The 22,166-nt window shown below is 43.9% G+C and overlaps 1 protein-coding gene across 1 annotated transcript; it reads right to left on the reverse strand.

The window, feature by feature from the left end:
• Positions 1 to 1,918: 1,918 nt before the first annotated feature.
• Positions 1,919 to 18,826, reverse strand: dis3l2 (DIS3 like 3'-5' exoribonuclease 2). The gene is made up of 21 exons (XM_063222924.1): positions 18,761 to 18,826; positions 16,894 to 17,638; positions 16,610 to 16,743; positions 16,163 to 16,216; positions 14,840 to 14,941; positions 14,379 to 14,529; positions 13,087 to 13,160; positions 11,809 to 12,038; positions 10,981 to 11,154; positions 10,471 to 10,550; positions 10,263 to 10,375; positions 10,013 to 10,120; positions 9,253 to 9,486; positions 8,794 to 8,873; positions 7,530 to 7,713; positions 7,142 to 7,228; positions 5,237 to 5,384; positions 4,432 to 4,562; positions 3,417 to 3,521; positions 2,819 to 2,917; positions 1,919 to 2,217 (listed from the first exon to the last, which is right to left on the reverse strand). Exons 2-21 carry the CDS (start codon positions 17,618 to 17,620, stop codon positions 2,119 to 2,121), a joined length of 3,114 nt encoding a protein of 1,037 aa, XP_063078994.1. The 5' UTR covers positions 17,621 to 17,638; positions 18,761 to 18,826; the 3' UTR covers positions 1,919 to 2,118.
• Between the last annotated feature and the right edge of the window lie 3,340 nt (positions 18,827 to 22,166).

The raw sequence follows: 22,166 nt of genomic DNA on the forward strand, positions 1-22,166 counted from the left end.
CAGGTGGTCATTGTTTGAATTGCAAACGATAACCTCTCTCCACTGTATCTAAGATCCAGGGGGAGTTTGTGCAATAAGCCCATTGTTTTATGCAGCAAGCCAAAGGCATGACCGGCAAACCGGAGCCTTGAGGCTAGGGACCAATGCGGTGCTGTGAGGGTGCGACTGGTGCAACCCCACTGGAGAGACTCGAAGACACGCACCCAGGAGAGAGCACTTCTGGTGGGTTTGGCACTCTACGAGGAGTAGACAGTGTCAAACACCTGTCTTGACTAGGCATCGGTGACAAGGGTGGACCAGAGCCGGTCATGTCAGAGGCCGTTAGACGCATGTGTCACGCGTAAAACCGCAAAACTACTGGACTATTTGTCTAGTGAGGGGGACGGCCAGGCGGGAGCGAGCTGGCTTTGCCTGAGGCGCTGTGCTCTCCCCGTACTGGCTAGACCTAGGGAACTAGGGCTACTGCTAGGGCTACTGCTAGGGCTACTGCTAGGGCTACTGCTAGGGCTACTGCTAGGGCTACTGCTAGGGCTACTGCTTCTTCTACCCTCCTTCCCCACAGTTGGGGGGCCTGTTTGTCCCGGGGAGGAGGCCGTCTGAATCAAGTCCTCGGGTGTCTATCCATCACGGGGATGGGGGCCTGGGGGAGAGCCCAAGGGTGGTATCCCTGGCCTGAGCCTGTAGAGGGTCTGGCCCTCTGAGAATTTGCAGGCGGCAGAAAGGGAGACAGAAGACGTGGCTGCGTCTGCAATATGGCTGCAAACCGATGAAAACTAAAACTGGATTTAGACACAGATGTAGGATAGCTAACCTTGCTAGCGACCCAGAGATAGTCAAGAAGCCAGGCGTGTAACAGTAGGAATACTGAAACACACCTCCACTTGACTGTGCAGTGAATTAACCAAATGATGGTTATAGCGATCAGACGCTGTTTAATTCGCTGATATGGCATCTGTAAACCAGCTTGGCATGCTTTTGGCTGAACAGGGCTATAGATTGACTCTAGAACTTCGCTTTAAGTTATGTGCACTTAACATGAATGAACAAAGCAACGTAAACAACGTAATACCACAGTAGAGGCACACTCAAAGTTTCAAGTATTACTATGACATGAGAACATTTTCAACCACTCAGTATGATATATTTATAAATAAATATAAAATGAAATATTTTCCCTCGTCTCCTCTCTAATCGAAATGTTTAAAGGTGCTAAATGTAAAATCAAAACACTTTTCACTTAAGTTAGGAGCCCGAAGAATATTTAAAAGGTAATTTAGACAAAACAAATGTACATTCACGTTTTTTTTTTACTCCTTATGTTGCCTCTTGAAGGGAAATAATACTAACTGCAGTACCATTTCTGGCAGAAAATCCTACATATAGCACCTTTAAAACTGTCAGTGTAAAATAAAGAGACTGTACACTTCAACCTAAAATATTTTGGATGGGTACAAAATAAAAATAAAAGACAACCCCCCCACCCCCAAAAAACAAAACAAAAACAAGTCAAGAAAATAAGGCTTGCAATTAAACCACTCTAGCCAAAATAAACTACAAATCTTTTTTTTTTTTTTTTATCTGCTAGTGCGGTTTAAAGCAGCATTTTATGTCCATTTTTCGTCAGGTCGTTTAACTAATGAACAGTGGCACTTAAGTAAAAACAACTTTCAAAACATCCATCAGCGATTTCTTAATTTAACTTAAAATAGTTCACAAGAATGCCATCTATTATCCCGACTGTAGTTCTACAATTTCAATTATTGTCACAGATTTGGTGAAGGCGTAACAAAAATAAGACCTTTCTTAAAACACTTAATGAGTTGTTAGTAAATTGATTATCTACTTTAAAAAAAATCAAAAAAATTAAAAATAGATAAGTTAATCTTCTATTTTCTTTGAAAAGGCCACAAATTCAATATCGAACTTGCAGATGTGTTTTAATCCAAACAATGACTTAATTTAATAATAATTTTTAAAAAAGCCTTGTGTGTGTTTGTGTGCGTGTGTGTGAGTGTGCAAGGTTAATGGATTCACGCTGCCTTCCGATTCTCTTTAGACAACAGAACCAAATAAAGCAAATAGGCTCCTGTGTGTGCAAGGGAAGTGGGTATATGGAACTTATGGTGCCTTGTCTGGCCTCTTCAGAACGGCACTATATTTCATTGGAGCTTTGTCTGCCTTCAGCTGCACTGACAACAGGGTGAATATAGACAGCTCCTGCAAGAGACAGATAGTTGGTTTTAGATATACTGTAGTTACATATGTGTAGAACACATTTATATGCAGGTCAATGATGTTTTAGTAGTAGCACATGTCAGGGTGGTGTAACCACAGCTAATAGCACAATTGTATGGATTTAAAAAAAAAAGTATCTGTTTTTGGTGGGTTACCCAAGAAGCATATTCATCATCATACTGAAATTACGAACTACTAATTAATTTATGGGCATTAGCTGTGGTTTGATCACCTGATATCTGAGCACAAAAAACACAAGTTACAAATCACTTAAAATCACCCTGTGCATTTTGAATCATTCTGAATAGTTGGAACTTACATTTTCAAGTATTCTAGTTAAGTTACACTCAGATAATTTGCTGCAGTGCAATGGTGTGACATTTCAAAACTGCTTGGTCTTTTTCTAAAGAAAACAAATCCAGATTGTTTACAGATTTTCCCAAACTGGTAGTCCGCCTTATGTCCGTGCAGGTACATAGTCTCTGTTCCAGCAACTCAAGCAACCAAACCCTACATGCACTCTCCACTTCTTGTGCCTTGCTGCCGCTTGCTCTGCAATGAGTTATAAGTCATGCCACTGTACCTGTCGTGTGGTGCCCCCTTCTGGGTTGGCCCATACCAGGGTCATCTCTGGCCGCTTGCCCACCTTCTTGTAGTGATGACTCTCCAGGGACTCCAGAGCCTGAAATAACACATGATGCACAATGTTTTTTTGTATTCATTGTTTGTCGGTCTTTATCATTTGTTGGATAGCAGAAAAAGGACAGGAAATGGTCAAGAGAGAGTGAAGGGAAAGATCGGGAAATGATCTGGGGCCAGAAATGAACCAGAGTCCCCGGCGAAAGCGCACGGCACGGTGTCTCAGCCGTTGGAGCCACAGCCTTTGGAGCGATAGGACAGTGAAGATCATGAAGACAGATTGAAAGAGACACTAGTTAGGGGTGTTAAATGACCCATCCAAGATTCGAACCTGGATCCCCAAGGGTCCCCATGGTATGGTGCATTAGCGAGATGCACCACAGTAATCACCCTCAATTAATTCACATTTTACTGTGCACAACGTAATCAACACATTTAAGTGGGCACAGCAACGCACTTCAACTTTACTGAGCATACCAAACTTAATATCTCATACATAGTAAACGTAATATCCATGCATAATCCAAAGGCCATCAACTTACGTTGCAATAGATCCTTTTCTGCACCCCGTAGCGAAGAACCAACACGTCGAAGGACTGGTCGAGAATTCCCATCACCATGGCCTCAGACTCCAGGGGACCACTCTCCTGCCACACACAGACACAAGATCATCACTGGACTGATATTTTACAGGGCTCCATGTCCAAATAAAATAATGTCCACACGAAGCAGTCTCTCACTTAATTTTACTTTCTGTGACTAATGTTTGCTTTCTATTTACATTTTTGTGCAGCACATTGAATTGCATCTGTGTATGAAATGCGCTATAGGGGCATCCAATTAAAAGTCACTGAGGGCCAGTTTATCAAATTCCTCAGAGTAAATTGGCCGAACATAATATATCTAGCAAGCGCACCTATGGTTTCGTTTTGTTCAGACCTCATGGAGGGCCTGAGCCTTGCCATGCAAGGGCCTGATCTGGCCCTGGGGCATCTAATTGAATAGCTCCAATTGAACTTGCCTCACCTCGCCTTTGCAGAGAACTCAGGCAATACAATACAGGCATTGGGTAGATGACACCATTACTGCGTGAGGGGATCTGGGTGTAATATAATTAAAGTCTACCTTTTCAACTAGGGCCAGCTGGACATGAATCAACACTCAGATCAACTCTCTGATTAAGATGCACCACCTAGTGGACAATAAACTAGCACACTAAACATGTTCTATATTAAGAACAACGTCAATACCAATAAAGCTACGAGATCACACAGAGTACATGCTGTGTAAAGTAGCAGTAGTAGCCGTAACAGAGATGATGAAAAGGCATTCAGAAATTATTTGGTGCTAGTACCACTAGTACTTGTAATATAATCAGTGCCACCTGAACACCTACTGAATGTAGTAGTCAAAAAAGCGTAACCACAACCTTCAGTAGATCGTCTGTATCCCTCATAGGCTACATGGCCCATAAGGAGGTTTAGGCATTTACAACTGTGCTCTTTAGTGTGCGTGTGTGTGTCTGTGCGTGTGTGTGAGTGTGTGTGTTCAAATTACCCTGACGAATATGCTGAAGAAGAGCTCAGAGCTGAGCTCCTGCACCCTTTTTGAGGCGGTCTTCTTGTCGTTACAGTGATCCGCCTGCTTGTGGACCTGGTCTCCATTCAGAGCCAGCCGAGGACCAGCGTCTACATACAGCACACAGACAGAGACAGAAACAGTGAATGTGTGTGCAAGTCAATGCAGCCCTACAAACATCACATTACATCAAGCTTAGCTACCACTTTTATCCAAAGCGACTTTGTTATTTAACAGGGTATTGGTTACAGTTACTGGAGCAATATGGGGTTAGGTGCCTTGCACTTCAGCCATGGATGGAGGTGTAGGGAGAGATACCGGCTGTACATGGCGGCAATCTGACTTAAAGGTACACTGTGCAGGAAATGGTCAAAAAAGGTACTGCAACTATGCTGCTCATTGAAACTGGGCTGCCTATTGCCAAATTTGAACTTTACGTGAAAGTTTACTGAGTAATAAACACATATTTTCTAGTATAGTCCAAGTACAGTCATTTTTGTAGCTAAAAATGGCTATTTTTGGAAATTCAAAATGGCGGACCATGGAGAAGATCCCCCTTTTCATGTATGAAAAGTGCAATTTTTCCAGTCATAATGAATACTTAGAATTTGATGGTGGTGGTAAGTATTCATAAAAAAAGGTAACATTAGTGAATGGGCAGCATGAATTCTGGAAATAAACAACTAAAAATCTCACACAGTGTCCCTTTAAGCCATTTGTTCCGATACAAAATCCATGGGGTGACCAAACATGAACACAACATGGTATCGCCTTAATATCTCACCAATTGAGGCGGCTAGCAGCCTGTGGACGATGACGTCGGCGTAGCGTCTGATAGGCGAGGTGAAGTGGGTGTAGAGGGGCACGTTGAGGGCATAATGGCGGAAAAGCTTCTCGTCCTGAACAATGCCGGTGCAGAAATACACCGCCATCTGGAAAAAGGAGAGGAGTTTAGTAAGACACAGCAAGATCATTTGCAGGCCTGGACTGCTAATTTGGCATGCAGGACCTTTCTTGGAAAACCAACAGTCATCAGTTTAAATTTATTTATTTTTTTCCATTTTCTTAAGGCAATTTAGAGAGGGGCCGTGTAAAAATGCATGGGCCTTTATTTCTTTCCCACTCTTGTTTCTTTGAACATGGCACTTCAAACACTTTACATTTTGATGTACTGTTTGGTGTAAGACAAACAGTAGTATGTAAATGCTTAAAAAATGCTGATGGACAAAAATATATAGACACACACCTAACTGGAATACAGAATTGTACAAATCGGAGGAGCATGCAGCATGTCAGGAAGTAGAAAAATCCCAGATCTCGGATGGTACGTTCTACTAACTCTCGAGTCACTCATACAGACACACCGATGATGGGAACATGTGAGCAAGCCGGTGTCGTTCCCTCAAGTTGCCCTGGCCAGACACTTTACCCTGCCTTGCACTGTAACAGTAACCGGCGTTTGGCCTGGAGCAGCAGTGTGCACGGGAGCACTAAGCTCTGTTTCTATGTAGCATTAACCAGTATTGTCCGGGTGCTCTAAGCTGTAATTTGTATGGAGGACTAACCTGGCTTAACCCCCCCAGCTCTGCACTCGTCTGGAGCGCTCACCTACCTTGGCCGGGAGGTCTAAGCTGTATTTGTTTGCGGCGATCACCTGCATTGTCCTGGCAGTCACCTGCCTGAGTGTGACGGCACAAGCTGTATTTGACAACAGTCACGTTCCTTGGCGTGGAGCTCTAAGCTCTATTTGGGTAGAGAAGTCACCTGCCTTGGCGTGGAGGAGTAAGCTGAATTTGTATAGAGCAGTGTTTCCCAACCAGGGGTACGTGTACCACTAGGGGTACGCGAGCACACCTTAGGGGGTACGTGGAAAAATGTAATAATGACAATTGAATGGGGGAAAGACATAGATAGCATTGGTTAGGGGGTACTCATGGTACAACAAAATGGCTTAGGGGGTACGTGAGACAAAAAAGGTTGGGAAACACTGATGTAGAGGACATACATTCGAGGCGTCTCTTGACATGGGGCTCTAAGAGGTATTTGGGTCATTGACGTTTTAAAAAGCAGACGTCAGGGGGGCGTAACTACAGTACAGCTAACATTGAGGAAAAAACAAACAAACTTAAGACCACTTAAGACAGGGCACCTGTAATAAATGAGCTGTTACCAGAATGGTAATGACCAAGTCATAATGTATTACTAAAGGCCCTGTGCACCGTCATAGTGGTGTAGTACAATGATAGTTAAGTTTTTGTCAGTGACTATTACAAAGTTCCAGTGGTGGAATAGTGTGTGTTAAGGGGCTACAGTGCAGTGACTGCCAAGCAGAATGTTCAAGAACAAAAACTGCTATAGAAGAAAGTCTCTGCGAAAAAAATTGCACTGATTTGACAACGATTTTTAAATCATATGGCATTTGACCAGGCAATATTCCCCATTTGTCTTCAAGTCAAGTCAAATCAGCTTTATTGTCAGTTTCTTCATATGCACAGGTAATGCAAGGACATTGGAATTCTGTTTCTCTCCATCTCATGCCAGGACACAGACACACACAGGACTGACATTAGCAAGACAGACATTTAGGTGCAAGACAAGACTAATAAGAGTATACAAGAAGTGAGTAATGATAAAGTAAAGTGATGAAGTAATAAATCATTGAGCACTTGACTGAGTCTTGAGCACTGACCTGCATTGGTCTGGAGCACATGTTGGTGAGGACCTCTTTCCTGGCGGCAGTGTACTCGTCATCACCCAGGGTCTGGTGGAGGCTCTTCTGCTCAGACAAAGACGCATACACAGGTATATGCAGTTGAAACCAGAAGCTTACATTTATTATATATAAGCAATAAGCCGCAGGGGGCCATGGGTTTGTGTTCGATTTATAACGGGTAAGGGGGAGTGTGGGCGTGGGGGTGTGACCGTGCATTTATATGTGAATTTTAAGGTTGGGGGAAATCCGAGATGAATAAAGGGGGAAAATATATATACTTGGAGAGATCGCTACCATAATTCAGAGCAAAGTTTGATTATTTGACGTTGCTTGTAAATATCTTAAAAATAAAAAAGGGACCCACATGCAGTGAGCCTGCAGACGAGAGGTCTATGTCCAGGCCCATCTGGTCGCAGAACTCCTGCAGGTCGTCCACCATCTTGGTCTGGGGCGGGGGGTGGCGTCGCAGCAGGGCCAGCTCGGGGAAGGTGCGGTACAGCTGGTGGGCGGTAGCCATGTTGGCCAGCAGCATGAACTCCTCCACCAGCCTACGGGGCACATGATAGGAGGGTCAATGACGTTTTAGTAGTAGCACACGTCAGCTAATGCCACTATGGTATGGATTTTCATTTCATTTTTTTGGAAGTGTATTATCTTAGAAGCATATTCATTGCAGTACATTAATTGCCAAATAAGAATTAATCTATTAGCTGTGGTTGTACCACCTGAGTGACAAGTGAGCACAAAAAACAAGTCTCGGACTCCATCAGGCCAGGTATCTAAATACCCAAACTACTCATAGATATATAACATGTCCTGCTCAGCTCTTTGGCATGTCCTACCTCGGGTGCCACGTCTTGGGTACAAAGTTCCTACATTCTTTACACTATCAGGGGAAAAGAAAAAATGACATTTACTGCCACCTAGAGCATGCTTAGTGTACTGCCTTGTCACAGATTGAAGTTCATTCAAGAAGCGTTAACCCTGAACAAACATGGTGGTAAAAACTGATTTGTGTCATTCGTTCCCATAGGAAGGGCTATTCAAAATGACATCTAGTGTGACATGTGACATGCGTGAATAAAGGTGCAGGGTGGTATTGGATGACCTGGCAGTAAACATGATTCATCTGGAACTGGGGCCATATGCTTAGCTCTCAACGGACACACGCAGATCTGGTGAGAGCCAGGTTAGGGATTTGAACCCGCAACCACCTTCAAAGACCACCTCCCTAACCATTAGGCCATGGGGCAGGCTAATAAGATACTTACACACGGTCATAGACAGACGGTCTAAGATCAAATCATATATCTACAGGTAAGTGCAAGGCAGCATGACTCCAGCACCAGCCTATGGGACTGAAAGAGGGTTAGGTAGATACCTTCAAGTCCAAAGCAGCTAGCTATGGACATGTCTATTGTCCACACACAAACAAATCCCAACCAGGTAGCTATGGACAAGTCTATTGTGCACACACAAACAAATCTAGTCAGTCACTCACAGATGAGTCCTTACTGCCTTTCAAACACAGTCTAATCAGCCTACAAAGCCCAGTCCTATCCAGCCATCTACACAAACAAGTACTTGTCAGTGATTTGTACAGACAGAGCAAAAGGGGTAGTGATTACTTATTGCTGTCCCGGTAATCGTAGACGTAACAGCCTTGGGGCATCCCCGTCTCCTGGTCCAATGTGAAGGACAGCTTCAGCTGAGAGAGAGAGAGAGAGAGAGAGAGAGAGAGAGAGAGAGAGAGAGAGAGAGAGAGAGAGAGAGAACAAAAGAAAGAAAGAAGCATCATAACGCTGAACAAACTTTTTTAAACATACGCTGAAAAAGGTTTTTAAAAAAATCTAACTTTCTAATTCTGTTCTGAGGCAAACAGTTTTTTAAGCCTTTGAGCACATTTAGCTGATCTCCCTTCAAGTGATGCAGTGATCTACCGTATACGCCAACAGCCAAAATGTTACTGCCAGACACAGATATTGCCTAAAATATAGATTTAAAAACATAACAATGGCTATTAACCTTTTACGTTTGAAGTTAAGTAAGAGTTTGTCCCCTTACAGTGCCCTCGCAGTGCCCCTAACCTGATCGAGACGCAGTGCTCCTCCGCCGAAGCGCTGGGCCCGCATCTCCTTGGCGATGGCGTGCAGGTTGAGGACGGCCTGGTGGATCTCGTCGATAGGGTGCTCAGGGGCGCAGGGCGGAAGCTCGGCAGCGCTGAACAGCTTGTCCGGCGCCTCGATCATGCTCTGTGCGTGGTCGTAGCTCAGCTTCACGCACGATCGGATCACAGAGCGCCCAAACCACTCGCTCAAGATCTGGTAAAAGACAAAACAGTATCAGCTTTATTCGTCAAGTACACGTACCACACTAACTAGAGAACTCGTCACTGGACTATTTTCCGAGCAAGCATCAAGAGCAACAGAATGACCGGTAAAAGCATGGGTGCGCTTCCCGAAGGAGAAGGCATCGTGATGGAGTGACCATCAGTATGGTTGTGGGTGTGTTCTGACTGTCACGCCAACCAGCCTGGCTCTTTGGTGTAGCGATCAGAGCCCCAGACTGGTATCCCCGCAGGTCTGGGCTCGAGTCCTGGCGGGGAAACTCTACTCCCCTCCACTACAAGGAGGGAGAAGGCAGACTATTGTGTTGGGTTGAAACTTAGGTTCAGCAATTGGTGGAATAGGAGAAGCTAATTAAAAACTATCCAGACAATATGCTTGGTCAAGGTAGTGGTACATAACTGAAGACTTATAGGGCTAAAGAAAAAAGTTAATGCCTGTTGTCCACCAAATCAGCAGCTTTTAAAAAATGAAACGGCCCAGGTTTTAAATCAGATGCTACCTTTCCCTGCGGAGAGAGCTTCCATATGACGGAGAAGGTGAGCCGGTCTGTCAGAGGGTTCAGACTGCACAGCTCCTCACAGAGCAGACGCGGCAGCATCGGGATCACCTATATGGCACACACAAGTTAGAAATCAGAAAAACAGCAAAAAATAATATCCACCCAACACTTTGAAAATTGTAGGTAATGAATTCAGTTTTTTTTTCAAACAATAAAAACATTAGACATACTTCTGACAACGCACAAGTACCTTCTGAACTAAGTAAACACTTGTGGCCCGTCGACTTGCAATGAAATCCAGTGCGTTTCCTTGTTCGACAAAATAACTGACGTCCGCAATGTGAACTCCAACCTCAAAGTTTCCTGTGAAGAGAAAACGGTGGATAATGACTGACGACTTTTTTTTACTTCAAAAATATTTTGATTTAGACACTTAACCCACAAGTGTAAGTCAGTACCATCAGGTAGCTGCTTGCAGGACAGGGCATCATCCAAATCTCTGGCAGTAGAAGGGTCTATTGTGAAAATGCATTCTTTCCTGCAGGTCAAAGACAAAACAGTGATAAAAGTAAGAATACCCTATAGGCTAATGTCCTTACTTTTACTATACACATACACACTGAAAACTTTCAATGACTGATTTTGGAAGCCCTACCTAAGATAGTAAACAATTACATTTTAGATGACGATGATGGTCTAAAAATCGAAAACGCGCCCCTAAAAACCATCAATGGCACAAACTGCTAAGGCACAGTACTGTTGACGGGGACCAAGGCTCGAGTCCAGCCCAAGGACATTTCTAGATCCTCCCTCATATCTCACTGCTATCTTGACAACATCTGCACAGTCATATCTCAAATAAAGGCATAAAAGCCCCCAACCCCCTCCCCCCCAAAAGTAAAGTTGGTCGGAACTAAACTATTCCTATGCTAGGCAGTCCGTGTTGTGTTGTGTTGTGATGTTCCCACCTCAGATCTCTCCTCTTGCGGATCTCCTCCGGGGGGATGGTCCAGGGCAGCAGCTGGGGCAGGCAGGCCAGCACCTCCTCTGAGAACTCAGAGAAGTCCACGTCGTACTCCATCAACACTGCCTCCGTCTCCGGCTCCACCTCCCCCGCCTGACCCAACGTCTTGGCCAAGCGCCTGAACACAAGCGTGTGAATGTGAATGCGTGTGTGTGTGTGTAAAAAGTTTAGTGGACAAACAATGGCAAACATGGGGGGCAAAAAGTGTAGTAAACTGAATACACAATTAGTGTAGGCAGCCCAACTGGACTGAGGAAGTCAGAAAGTCTCGTCATGGATTTATTCTGCCGGTGCCCTCAACATGGGTATATTCCACTAATTGCAACTCTAATTAATCACTGTTTATTAACAATATTTCTTTCTTTACTTTACTTTCTTAATCTGGCATGCGCTTGTAAATCAGAAAGCAGCTTCCATGGCTGTAACTACCACTTTATAAATCTGCAGAGTGGAGGCGCTCTGGCTGAGGTGCTGTACCATATACCCGGGCACCCAAAGTTCGAGTCTGGGTTGAGGCCATTTCCAGACTCCTCCACCAATTTCTCTCCAACTGAGCGATCCACGTATGGGTTGTGGATCGCTCAGTTGACCCATATCTGTTTAATCATTCATTTTCAGATGCCCATGCCATGGTCTGACTAATCTGAAATTGCGCCCCTGAGGCGTAGCCATGATGACCACCGAGTGAAAGGACTTATTCTACAATTCTACAAAGGCATAAAAGGACCAAAATATCTTAAAAAAAAATAAAAAAAAATCCAGAGTTGCATACCCCTCTGCAAAGGTGTTATCCGAGGGCCAGTGTGTGATTCGACAGACGAAGAGTGTGTTGGTGTAGTCACCAGGGCGGGCAGTGAAGTTGGCGGGGCAGTCTTCCAGGGGGATGTTCACCCTGGGCACGCGGTGGTCCACGGGGGCGAACATGGCAAAGTTCTTATCGGGGAGGAACTTGATGAAACCAGAGGCAGCGCGCGAGTGCTTCGCCTCCACAATGTAAACCACCTGCAAGAACAGACACACGTGGTTGTGATTTGCACTGTTTTATTTTGTCATTATCATTTGTGAAGCACATTTGATTATTTTCTCGTGTATGAAATGGGCTATATAAGAAGAGTTGACTTGTCTTAAGGATTTATTACTTGGTGTGAAAAATAGTAAAGTTCACTACTAACCTTTTTTTCTAAACTCACCCCCTACTTGTGCCCAAGACAAGCCACGCACCCCTATCCCAAACGTCTACACATGTATACGCACTTAAAACTAAAAATTAATAATGAATTACAATGGTTCTTGCTTGAGACATTAATCAATACCTTAATCACTTTACATGGGGACCAAAACATGTTCTAATTTGGTTTTGATTTGGCCTAATTATAATGTTCGCAAGCAGAATTTTGGTCGCATCCTCAACAAACATAAAAATCCACGCACCCCCTGAAATCTCTGGCGCACCCCCAGGGGGTGCCCGCACCCCAGGTTAAGAACCACTGCTTTAGTAGTTACATTTTCAATACTATTACAGCGTTCCACCGGTGAAATGGCGCGTGCATTGAGGGGCTACGAACTGTATCATGGTCAAGGGGAAGTGAAATGTATGTGCTCTTTAGTTTCAACTTATTTATTTTTTTACTTTATAGTTACTGCGCATATATCGCAGCACAGCACAGCTCACAGAAGAGGATAATCTTGGGTAACACTTTATTTTAGGGATACATCTATTAGCACTAATACATACAATAATGGGGCATGAACAAGACTTTTGTGAATACATGCTTAACAACTGTCTGATTTTGCTTAGTACATGCCTTACAAGTTACTTACACAGGCATTAATATTGCATGTATAAGTGCTAATAGATGTATCCCTAAAATAAAGTGTGTTACCGAATCTTGCTATATCTCTATACATTTTAAAAGATGCAATAGTCCTGTCATATAATTGCTTCAGTCAAACAAACAATCTTTCAAATGGAGGAAATCTTGTGGCATGCGATCTGATGCACGTAAGGGCCATGCCCTTCGGTAACCTTTCAGCTACAGACATGACTTACCTTCCCAGTCCTCTGAGGAGGTCGCTCGGTGGAGGAGGTCGAAGTGTTGGGCTCTCCCTCTTTTCCTGGATCAGCTGTTAAACACATTCACAAGAATTCATTGGGTGGCTTTACTTGGCATGTCTTGGCTTTTCTAGAGTATGAGAACGGAATACTATGCAGCATCAGACACAAAAATAGCACATTTGAACAAAAGAATGCAAAACCACCAACGTAGACATGTTGGTTAACATAAATCAATGGTAGTACACATCCACAATCTCCTTTGTGTCCTCCGATTATCTATAATCAATCAATCAATCAATCAATCAATCAATCAATCAATCAATCAATCAATCAAACAATCAATTCTCTCCACGACAGCTGATGTTAGATCACACCACAATTCTTCAGTGAAATAAAACAAGAACAAAACAAAAAAAATCCCCAAAGGTTTTCCAGAAAGCTGTGAAGAGGAATGGCATTGTTAATTGACTGATGGAAAGCGGCCAAACTCTGACTCCCCAAACCAATTAGAGTAGAGTTATAGTGTATTCTTTTGAAACTCGGTTGTAGGAAACCCCAACCTCCGCCACGGGAAAGAGCAAAAGAACGGGTACTCAACTCTGGGTTCTGAAAAGCAAACTCGGACCACTTCGGTGTACTCTGAGTGCGTTAAACATTAGTCTTTTCAGACATTTGTATTGTCTCCAGCTGTTGCAATAGAATGATCTCAGGTCCACCGACAACCGAGTTTCAAAAGAATGAGCCATGAGTCATCTGACCAATACCAGTGGGGGGCGCTGTGGCGCAGCACGCTAAGCCCCCCAAATTTGGGGTAACCCACGGGGACCCAGGTTCGAGTCCAACCGGGGTAATTTCCTAGCCCTATCCCATGACTGGATTCCAATCTGCCGTCCTCCCTTGCTCACTTGCCTGCTTGTGACCTCATGATGATGTCAACGACGACAGAAAATTAATTCAATATCTTGCAAAATCACAATTCTAATATCAATTTCTCATTTGCAATTGGGATCATGAATGAAAAACAGTCCCCCAAAAGTTGTTATAGCTAGGCTGACAGCTGGGAAACTTTATTGTTTTCTCCATGAAGGAGGGGCCAGGAGGCGGGGAGAGGCCACAAGCACAAGTGGAGGACAGGAGTCTGCATATTGGAAAGCACTCCATATCTCTCTCCAGCTCATTTCCTGTTCCTTCTCACACCATCCTGTCATAATAAAGGCCCAAAAAGCCCCCAAAACATACTTAAAAAAAAAAAGAAAAATAGAAAATGCCAACAGAGGAGGACATACCTTTACCCTGCAGGCGAAGCTTTTCGACACCCTTAGCCAATGTGTCTTCATCAGTGTACTGCGCTTCCACAATGACGTCAGGGCCCGCAGACGACTCCTTCAGTTTGTGTTTTGAAACGGTCTCTGGAACATCAGTGTCCGTCTTTGCTACCTGCATGAGGACAACATTTGGTCAGAAGCGGCAAAACAAGAGACAAAACAACTACATGTGGTAGTGGTAGTGCAGAAAATGATTTAGTTACAGTCACTTCTGCTCTCATTTATTTTTTCATTGTCAAAGCATTTTAAACAGCATCCCAAACACCCACGCACCCTTCACCCCTCCCATCCAAACCCACCAAACTCTCTGTTCCCCACCCCACCCCATCACCACCATCACCACATCACCAGCACACAGTTACAGACTTTTTTCCTGAGGGCAGAATAGCGATGCTGATTGACTGGTCAGCAATGTACATTACCTTCCACTGGTCCGGAGGCAGGATCTGCACAGCCACCACATCTCCATTCAGTGCCCTGTTGCGGGCCACGAGTCCATCCAGAAAGATGTCCGACAGGCCATCCTGCAACACACCAAACGCACGGTGGTGACATGAGGTAACAGTACTGTGAACACACATTATTTAATTCAATCTTCACAGCATCTTTTAACAAACTAAAGCAAAGTAAAGCCAACCTGCAACACACCAAACCTACTAAGGTACTCTTTTTTTCATAAAGTATTTTCTGGGAAGTTTGTAAGAGAACGAGTTAGGTCAAGGCACATTACTCATATTTAACCCATTGACGCCTAAGGCACCTGCAAAAAAGGGGGCTGAATGCCTGAGCCCTTTTTAAGAAAAGCTGTCCTCAGCCTATAAAAACCTAAATATCTCAGCTTCTGAAGCACATACAAATATGCACTAAGTTGCATTTAAACGCTAAGACCCTCATCTTTCATTAGACTGTTTTCATTCATCTCAAATAAACAGATTTGTAATTAAGTTGTCTCAAATCTCAAGAGCCTGAATGTTGCGTAATGCAGCTCCAGGCGCCAGGGCCAATGTTGCGCAACGCAACATCAGGCATCAATGGGTTAATAAACAACATTTCAGTATCTTAAAGGGGTATGCCACTTTTTTGGGGCTTAATACAGTTAAAATTGTTGGCTGGGGTTTATAAAGGTGGTAAAGTGTCTTATTTTTCATGTTAAGCGTTGTCTTGCTTTAAGACAAGTTAAAAGAGGGAATATGTCGCTAATCTAGTGAAAGTCAATGGCAAAAATACTGGATAAGAGAAAGATAACGCAAAACACGCCCACTCAATGCAAAAGCGTGTGCTCAAGTTGGGTCTCCTAAGGGGGCGTTGTCCCCTCCTTCTTCTTCTCTTTTTGAGGTGTTTGCACAAGACGTGCGCTACCGCCATCTACAGCGCTAAGGGGACTTCATTTATTCTCAACCTCAGGACTCCGAAGGTCTCCTAACCGAAGGTCTCCTAAAGGGGCGTTCACCTGACATAAAGTGGATACCGGAAAAGAAACAAAATGACGCTTCTTGTTAGATCCACCTTCTTTGGTCAATGTATCCGTGTAGCATGCTACAATGCTACACGGATCCATTGACTTTCACTAGCTTAGCGACATATTCCCTCTTTTAACTTGTTTTAAAGCAAGACAACGCTTAACATGAAAAATAAGACACTTTATCACCTTTATAAACCGCAGCCAAAGATTTTAACTGTATTAAGCCCCAAAATAGTGGCATACGCCTTTAATAGTGTCATTCTAACAAAGAGTGGAAACTCACTGGAGATGGAACAAATGCTTCCTGGAAATTCTTGGGGTTGATTCTCAGTGCACCCTGAAAAAAAGCAAGTAATGAATCACAATAGTGTGGGGAGATGATCTAAAATGGCTGAGGGATGGGGTGGAGAGTGAAACAAATGATGTGCATCCATCTTGGGTTTGCTTCTTTTCAGTGAGGAAAGTTGCATTTAGATAGGCGTCATGTTGAATGTTATAAGAACAAGGTTTTGTCAAGTTTTGCAAGAGCTCGGAATGCAATTCAGCCAATCACCATCAAGGAACCAAACACATGGTGTTACATGCTTTCATTTGCTTGTGTTTATCGCCCCACCTGCTCATAAGGTCTTTAGAGTGTACACCTTATAGGTAGAATGGCATATGAAGATATCGTATGCATCTCATATGCCCAACCACTACAGAGGTGTGTGAGATGTGGAAATGGGCGTACCTGAAACAATTCTCCTCTTTTTAAGCCTGATGAGACATCCTGCACATTCATGTACTCCTCAAATACCCTTCTTCTTGAGCCCCGTGCACCCTTGTTCTTTTTGGATTTTTCGGCGGACGAGCACACATTTGATCCTAGGGTGTAAACACACAAGTAAATATCTTAATTGGCTAAAACCATCAATAATACACACAAATGAATAGACATTATGTAAAACTCAACACGTCATCAACTTCACCCACACAGAGTTGATCTTAAATTTTAATGACGCATTAGAACATTACCTTGCAATTTCTGTTGTCTCACAACGGCAGGCGAAGCCTTAGCGTCACACACACTCTCGCTCTCCACCACAAGTTGTGTCTGCTCCTGCTTATTCTCTGAATCCGCTTTAGCGTTATTCTTTTTCCTTGATTTCTTCTTAGACGGATCCTTTTTGTTCTTGGGATCCATCTCAGGGGTCTGCTGAGGTGGTTTGAAAGGCTTCCATCTTGGGCCTTGAGTCGCATCCTCATCTGCACTGGCCTTACTGCCTTTGTGGTTTAGGTCCTCACACAGCAGCTCAACCCTTTGGTGACCACCCTCCCCCAAGTCTACATGCCCTCCCAGCGTGGGCCTGACATCTCTCTTGTTCTCCTGGTTAAGCTTTTTGCTCACCACAGGGGATTGGCCCTGCTTGGAGGGTTTGTCGGTACATTTCTCATGTTTGTTGTGACGCGGCGGTGCGCCTGTGCCGGATTCGGCGCCGTCCGTGAAAGACTGTCCTCTCTTCCTCGTCTCCTCTTTCTCGCGGTGGCCTGAAGGGCACGCAGGTGTGGACAGAGGAGGGCTCACCTCACCGTCTTCAATCAACAACGCTGGCTGGGCGAACTGCTCTAGGTAAGATTTGAATTTGATGCTTTGGTGTTGCCCGAGCAGTCTGGCGTAGGCATCTTTCTTGGTCGGCGTGGGATGCACGTCACGTTTTCCCTCGTGGCAGCGAGCGGATGATTTTGATTTAGTAGGTTCCATAACAGCCTCTCATGGAACCTGTAAATAGAGCATTCGGATTCAACCAGTGAGTTGATAATGATAAACAAGACAAACAGCATGCTGCAGATTCTGCTAAATAGACACTAATATGTCCCCTGCAGTAAGGTAGATCTGCTTGACAATAGACAAATATCTTCAGATTAATTGCAAATACCAAGCAGATATTAGAGGTTCTTCAACATCAGCAGAGCAGTGGTCTATCCAGAGATCAGATAATGTCAAATGCAAATTTTCTAGTAAGTATTTAATCACTTGGGTGAAAGGCAGTTCTGTAAGGATTCTCAAGGCCTAGAGGTCTTATGTCCAGGTAAGCACCCTGATGCCAGCACCATATGCATGCACATTGAACAGAACAGGCCTGTCAAAGACCTTCTACAGTTCGAGGGCAGCTGTTCTGAAAACAGCAGTTTGTTTTAGGTTAACAATGGAGGCCAACATACTTCAGCAGAACAACAAATCCACGTGTACCCTACGAAACGTGTTAGACATTAATTATTTCTGAAAATCATTATATCTTCCCTTCATCGTGCAGACTTCCCAGGTTTTCAACTACAATTCATAAGTTACACAAATGGACCAGACCGAAACAGATGTTAACACAAATTGATGGTGTCGAAATATCGGGTGGATTGCCCCAATATGGGGCATTTTTAAATCAAAAGGAGTATCGCATAGCTGTTAGTTCCTGTGTCAGTGTTTGGCATGAATCACAAAATGACTGATTTGTCATTGTCACTACATTTGGTGACTTTCACTCATCTTCCTTGTCATGATGCTTCTAGTAGGCTACTAACTGTGTAGCCTTGATCTCGTAAGTTCACCATTAGCCTACCTCGTGAATGAGTGAATTGTCACACACACCGTCAGACACCTTTGACACAAACTAATCAGGACTTTAAACAAAAGCGTAACAGTAAACCGAAGGGTAATGTGAGCGACAAAACACAGTTATTACGAGAGCAGACCGTTTGCTAATCAGTGATGTAAGCCTATGCTACCACGAGAGGGGAAAATCATCACTACGGTGAAACATCGGATTATGCCCAACTAAAGTGCTTTAAACAGACACTCTTACTACTGTTGAGTAACTCAAAACAAGAATAAGGAGAAGAGACACACCTGAAATTCAACTTGTCGGATGAAATATTTTTAGCAGTCAGACACAACTAAAAAACGTTTCCGGAGAGGTCAGGCGAGTTGCATGATGGGACTCTGAGTTGTTTACATTAGAATAAGAAAAACGCACGCGGATGGAGAATCAGGGAATCAAATTATTTGACCAATCTACCACACTCTTGCTTGTTATTTTTATGTCTCTTAAAAAAAAAGAAAAAAAAAAGTAGAAGAAAGATAGTAGGCCTATAGGTATGCGTAACAGGCTTGATAGGAATAAAATAGGCTAGGCAATCAATAGCCTAGGCCTACAATGAAACAAAATAACTAAATAGAGCTAGACAGGCTAGTTTAGCCTATCGTTTGAGTGGAATATGTTCACAGTCGCAGTGGTGGTCCTGCCTTAAAACTTTGGTGGCTGATCAGATAAATAAAAATCAAAATCGAAGGAGGCCTAGGCCTACTGAATCAGCCTAGCACATGAGGAGTTAGCTTGGCTGAACAGATCACTCTCGACTGAGAGAAACAAGCCCAGCATTGTCCTGAAGTTTGTGACATCAGTGCAAACTGGAGCTGTTTCTGTCAGGGACAGCTTTGAATGCCATTATTGTATTGTTAGGTCTGATTGAATGTGTTTAAAATGTATGCAATTAATATGGGGGTGACGCGGGTTCGATGAGACTGGGTCATTTGCCGATCCTTCCCCATCTCTCTCCCCAGTCCCCATCCATTTCCTGTCTCTCCTCCACTGTCCTGTCAGAAATAAAGGCAAAATCCCCCTACAAAATATTTTAAAAAATAAAAATTAAAAAAACATAATGCAATTCAACCAGGAGCAGAGATCCTGTGTTGAGCAAGGCTCAGCAAAGCTCCTCTTAATTAACACACCTCTTTATCAGGTTGATGAGCTAATTAGTGAAATAAACTGTGTTATTATATGGTGTGACGTCATCGGTCGAATGCTCCATTCATTTCAATGGGGCTCCCCAACGTTCGCACGTCTGTTATTTGAAATAACGGGCGGGTTGGTCTATATCAGACCGCTGTCAATGGCAACAAGACTTTTCACTGCTAAAGCGACTTTTCAACAAGACTCTAATCAGCTGCTGTGATAGACAACACCTGTTGTCTAGGCTACCTGTTGCCTAGCGGTGTTCCACAACGGCACTGTTTTGTCTTGCGCAGCAACAATCTTTTGACATGAAAAATTATAATAAACTTAACATAAAGAATTGTCCCCGCCATGTGTGAATCATTTAAGTATATCCATATAATAAGCGGGTTAACGTTCGGCGAGTCGGTCGCTTTGTGGAATAGCAGCACTTCAGAGAGAACAAGACCCCTCCGCTCCGCATCGGGGTCTAAAGATTCTCTCTGTCGTGCTGCTATTCCACGGTAGCGACCTTCTCGCCGAACGTTAACCCTTACTTAACAGTGCAGGCAGAGGTGGGGCATGGTGACTGTTTTTGTCCTTTGACCCCAGGCTGTTTATTGGTCCATTAGTGTCCGTAAGATGAATGTCAATAATTAGGGTTGCCAACTGTCAATGAATGAAATACGGGACACTTCATCGTGCCAGGAGTCTGGTGGTCGTCCCCCAGAAAATTGAGCATTTCTTAGATGTAATTTCCTGCATTTTAATGTCCCATGTCCCGTTTCAGTTCAATACGCAACCCGTACTTTTATCAATACAGGACGATTCCGTAGGCCTATTTCAAGGGACGGTTGGCAACCCTATCAATAATGGAGATCTCCTTTCCTGCCACTTTCACATGCAAACGATGGACCCCATGGATGCCTAGGAAATCACATAGTGTGATATCACAAGAGGCCGCATCCTAGAGGGACGCTACATTCCAATGCGATGGCTCCAGCCACCACGGGCCCTGGCTCCATCTGCTGGTGGAATGTGAGATTGCACCTTGACTATATGGCTCCACCTGGCAGTGGGACGCGAGACTACTCCTTATCCTAGTGGTGCAGCACAGCTGCAGTCACTAAGCCCATACGACTTTGTTGCTGTCGACCAACGTTGACGGAAGCACGTGAGCGAGAACTTGTTGTCACGCTGTGGGTGTTATTAAAATACAGCGCATTTAAAGTCGGCCACAAATATGAACGAGACGATGAGCTCGCACCGGTTTGCTCTACTAACACACCACGTGTGAGGAGTGAGGGGACAGGCAGTGAGGAGGAGCTGAAGTGGGGACCTGCGCAAACTTGTGTAGAGGTGTGAGACAAGACCCATATACACACGTGAGTGAGTTGTTGACCAACCAGTTCATGGGCGCGTGACCTCGGAGGCAGTCCGCCGACGAGCGTTGAAGGGGATAAGCAACTGCAGAGGTTGCAAGATCTGACTGCAGCCGCATTCATCCCGCGATAGTTTTACACCATGTGACATGTCACCTCGTCAACGCAACGCCGACGAAATTTTGAAGTTTGACAGGAAATCTAACCGCATTTTCATCCAGGATGCATTGCTGTCTAAATGCGCATATCTGCGTTGATGTCATGTCGAATGTACTTAGTGATTGCAGCACTCAGCTGGAGCTAACAAGGGCCTGATTAGCTGGAGGTTATGTGTAGCAGCTGGACACACAGATAATGGAAGAAGGAGTTTGACGAGCAAGAGAGAAGGTTGTGCTCTCCTTTCTGAGCGGCTAGACTTCTGCGGAATAACTGCTGGAAATGAACTGTTAACCTTTAAGAGTGTACCGTCACGAATGTTCGGGCAGTGAAAGTCCTATAGAATCCTGGGGGTCATTCAATAAAATATGGAATTGTAGAATCTTGCATTGTTATAGAAAGCATTCTTTTCATAGAATGCTCAAAAACCCACACTCTTAACGTTAATGGAAATACTTACCTGGACTACTTATCTCCAAGGCTGCTGGGTCAATCAGACACTTTGGAACCCGACCGACACAGATTTCAATCCTACTTGGCGTGCCTGTTTTAGTAGAAAGGTAGCACCAGGCAGAACTGCATTTGTGTGAATTTGACACCAATATTAAGGGAGAAACAGACTAGCAAAGAAAGGTTTGCGTATGAGGGTAGGACACTATACATTCAGCTTTGATTATATCAGTCAGTGTAAGTCACAAAAAGATGTCTGTGGTGTCATTTGAAAGCTCTTTTGTGGCTCTACAAATGACACCAGCCCCATGGAATACAACAACCCTCAGAATATGAATTATGATAAATTGAAAAATAAAAAATTGAATATCAAAAAAAACTTATATTTTAAAATGGCCAGTTCCTTGTCTAAACGTAGCCTGCAATGTCATGAACAACATCTGAAATGCTGGTGTTTGGTTCTTTATTCATTTCAGAGATAATATAACTAAAAAATATGGCATCATGCAGATCACCTAGTAGTTATATGGTAATACCATAGTAATATCACATG

This window comes from Engraulis encrasicolus, chromosome 18, assembly GCF_034702125.1.
Source record: "Engraulis encrasicolus isolate BLACKSEA-1 chromosome 18, IST_EnEncr_1.0, whole genome shotgun sequence".
NCBI classification, from domain to species: Eukaryota; Metazoa; Chordata; class Actinopteri; order Clupeiformes; family Engraulidae; genus Engraulis; species Engraulis encrasicolus.

Bases quoted from the DNA above. Each gene is read 5' to 3' on its own strand.
- dis3l2 (XM_063222924.1), bottom strand. From the start codon at position 17,620: ATGGAACCTACTAAATCAAAATCATCCGCTCGCTGCCACGAGGGAAAA. The intron at 10,121-10,262 runs GTACTTGTGCGT...TGTGCCATATAG, and splicing joins GTGTTTACTTAGTTCAGAAG to GTGATCCCGATGCTGCCGCG. The intron at 2,218-2,818 runs GTACAGTGGCAT...TGTCTCTTGCAG, and splicing joins AAGGGGGCACCACACGACAG to GAGCTGTCTATATTCACCCT.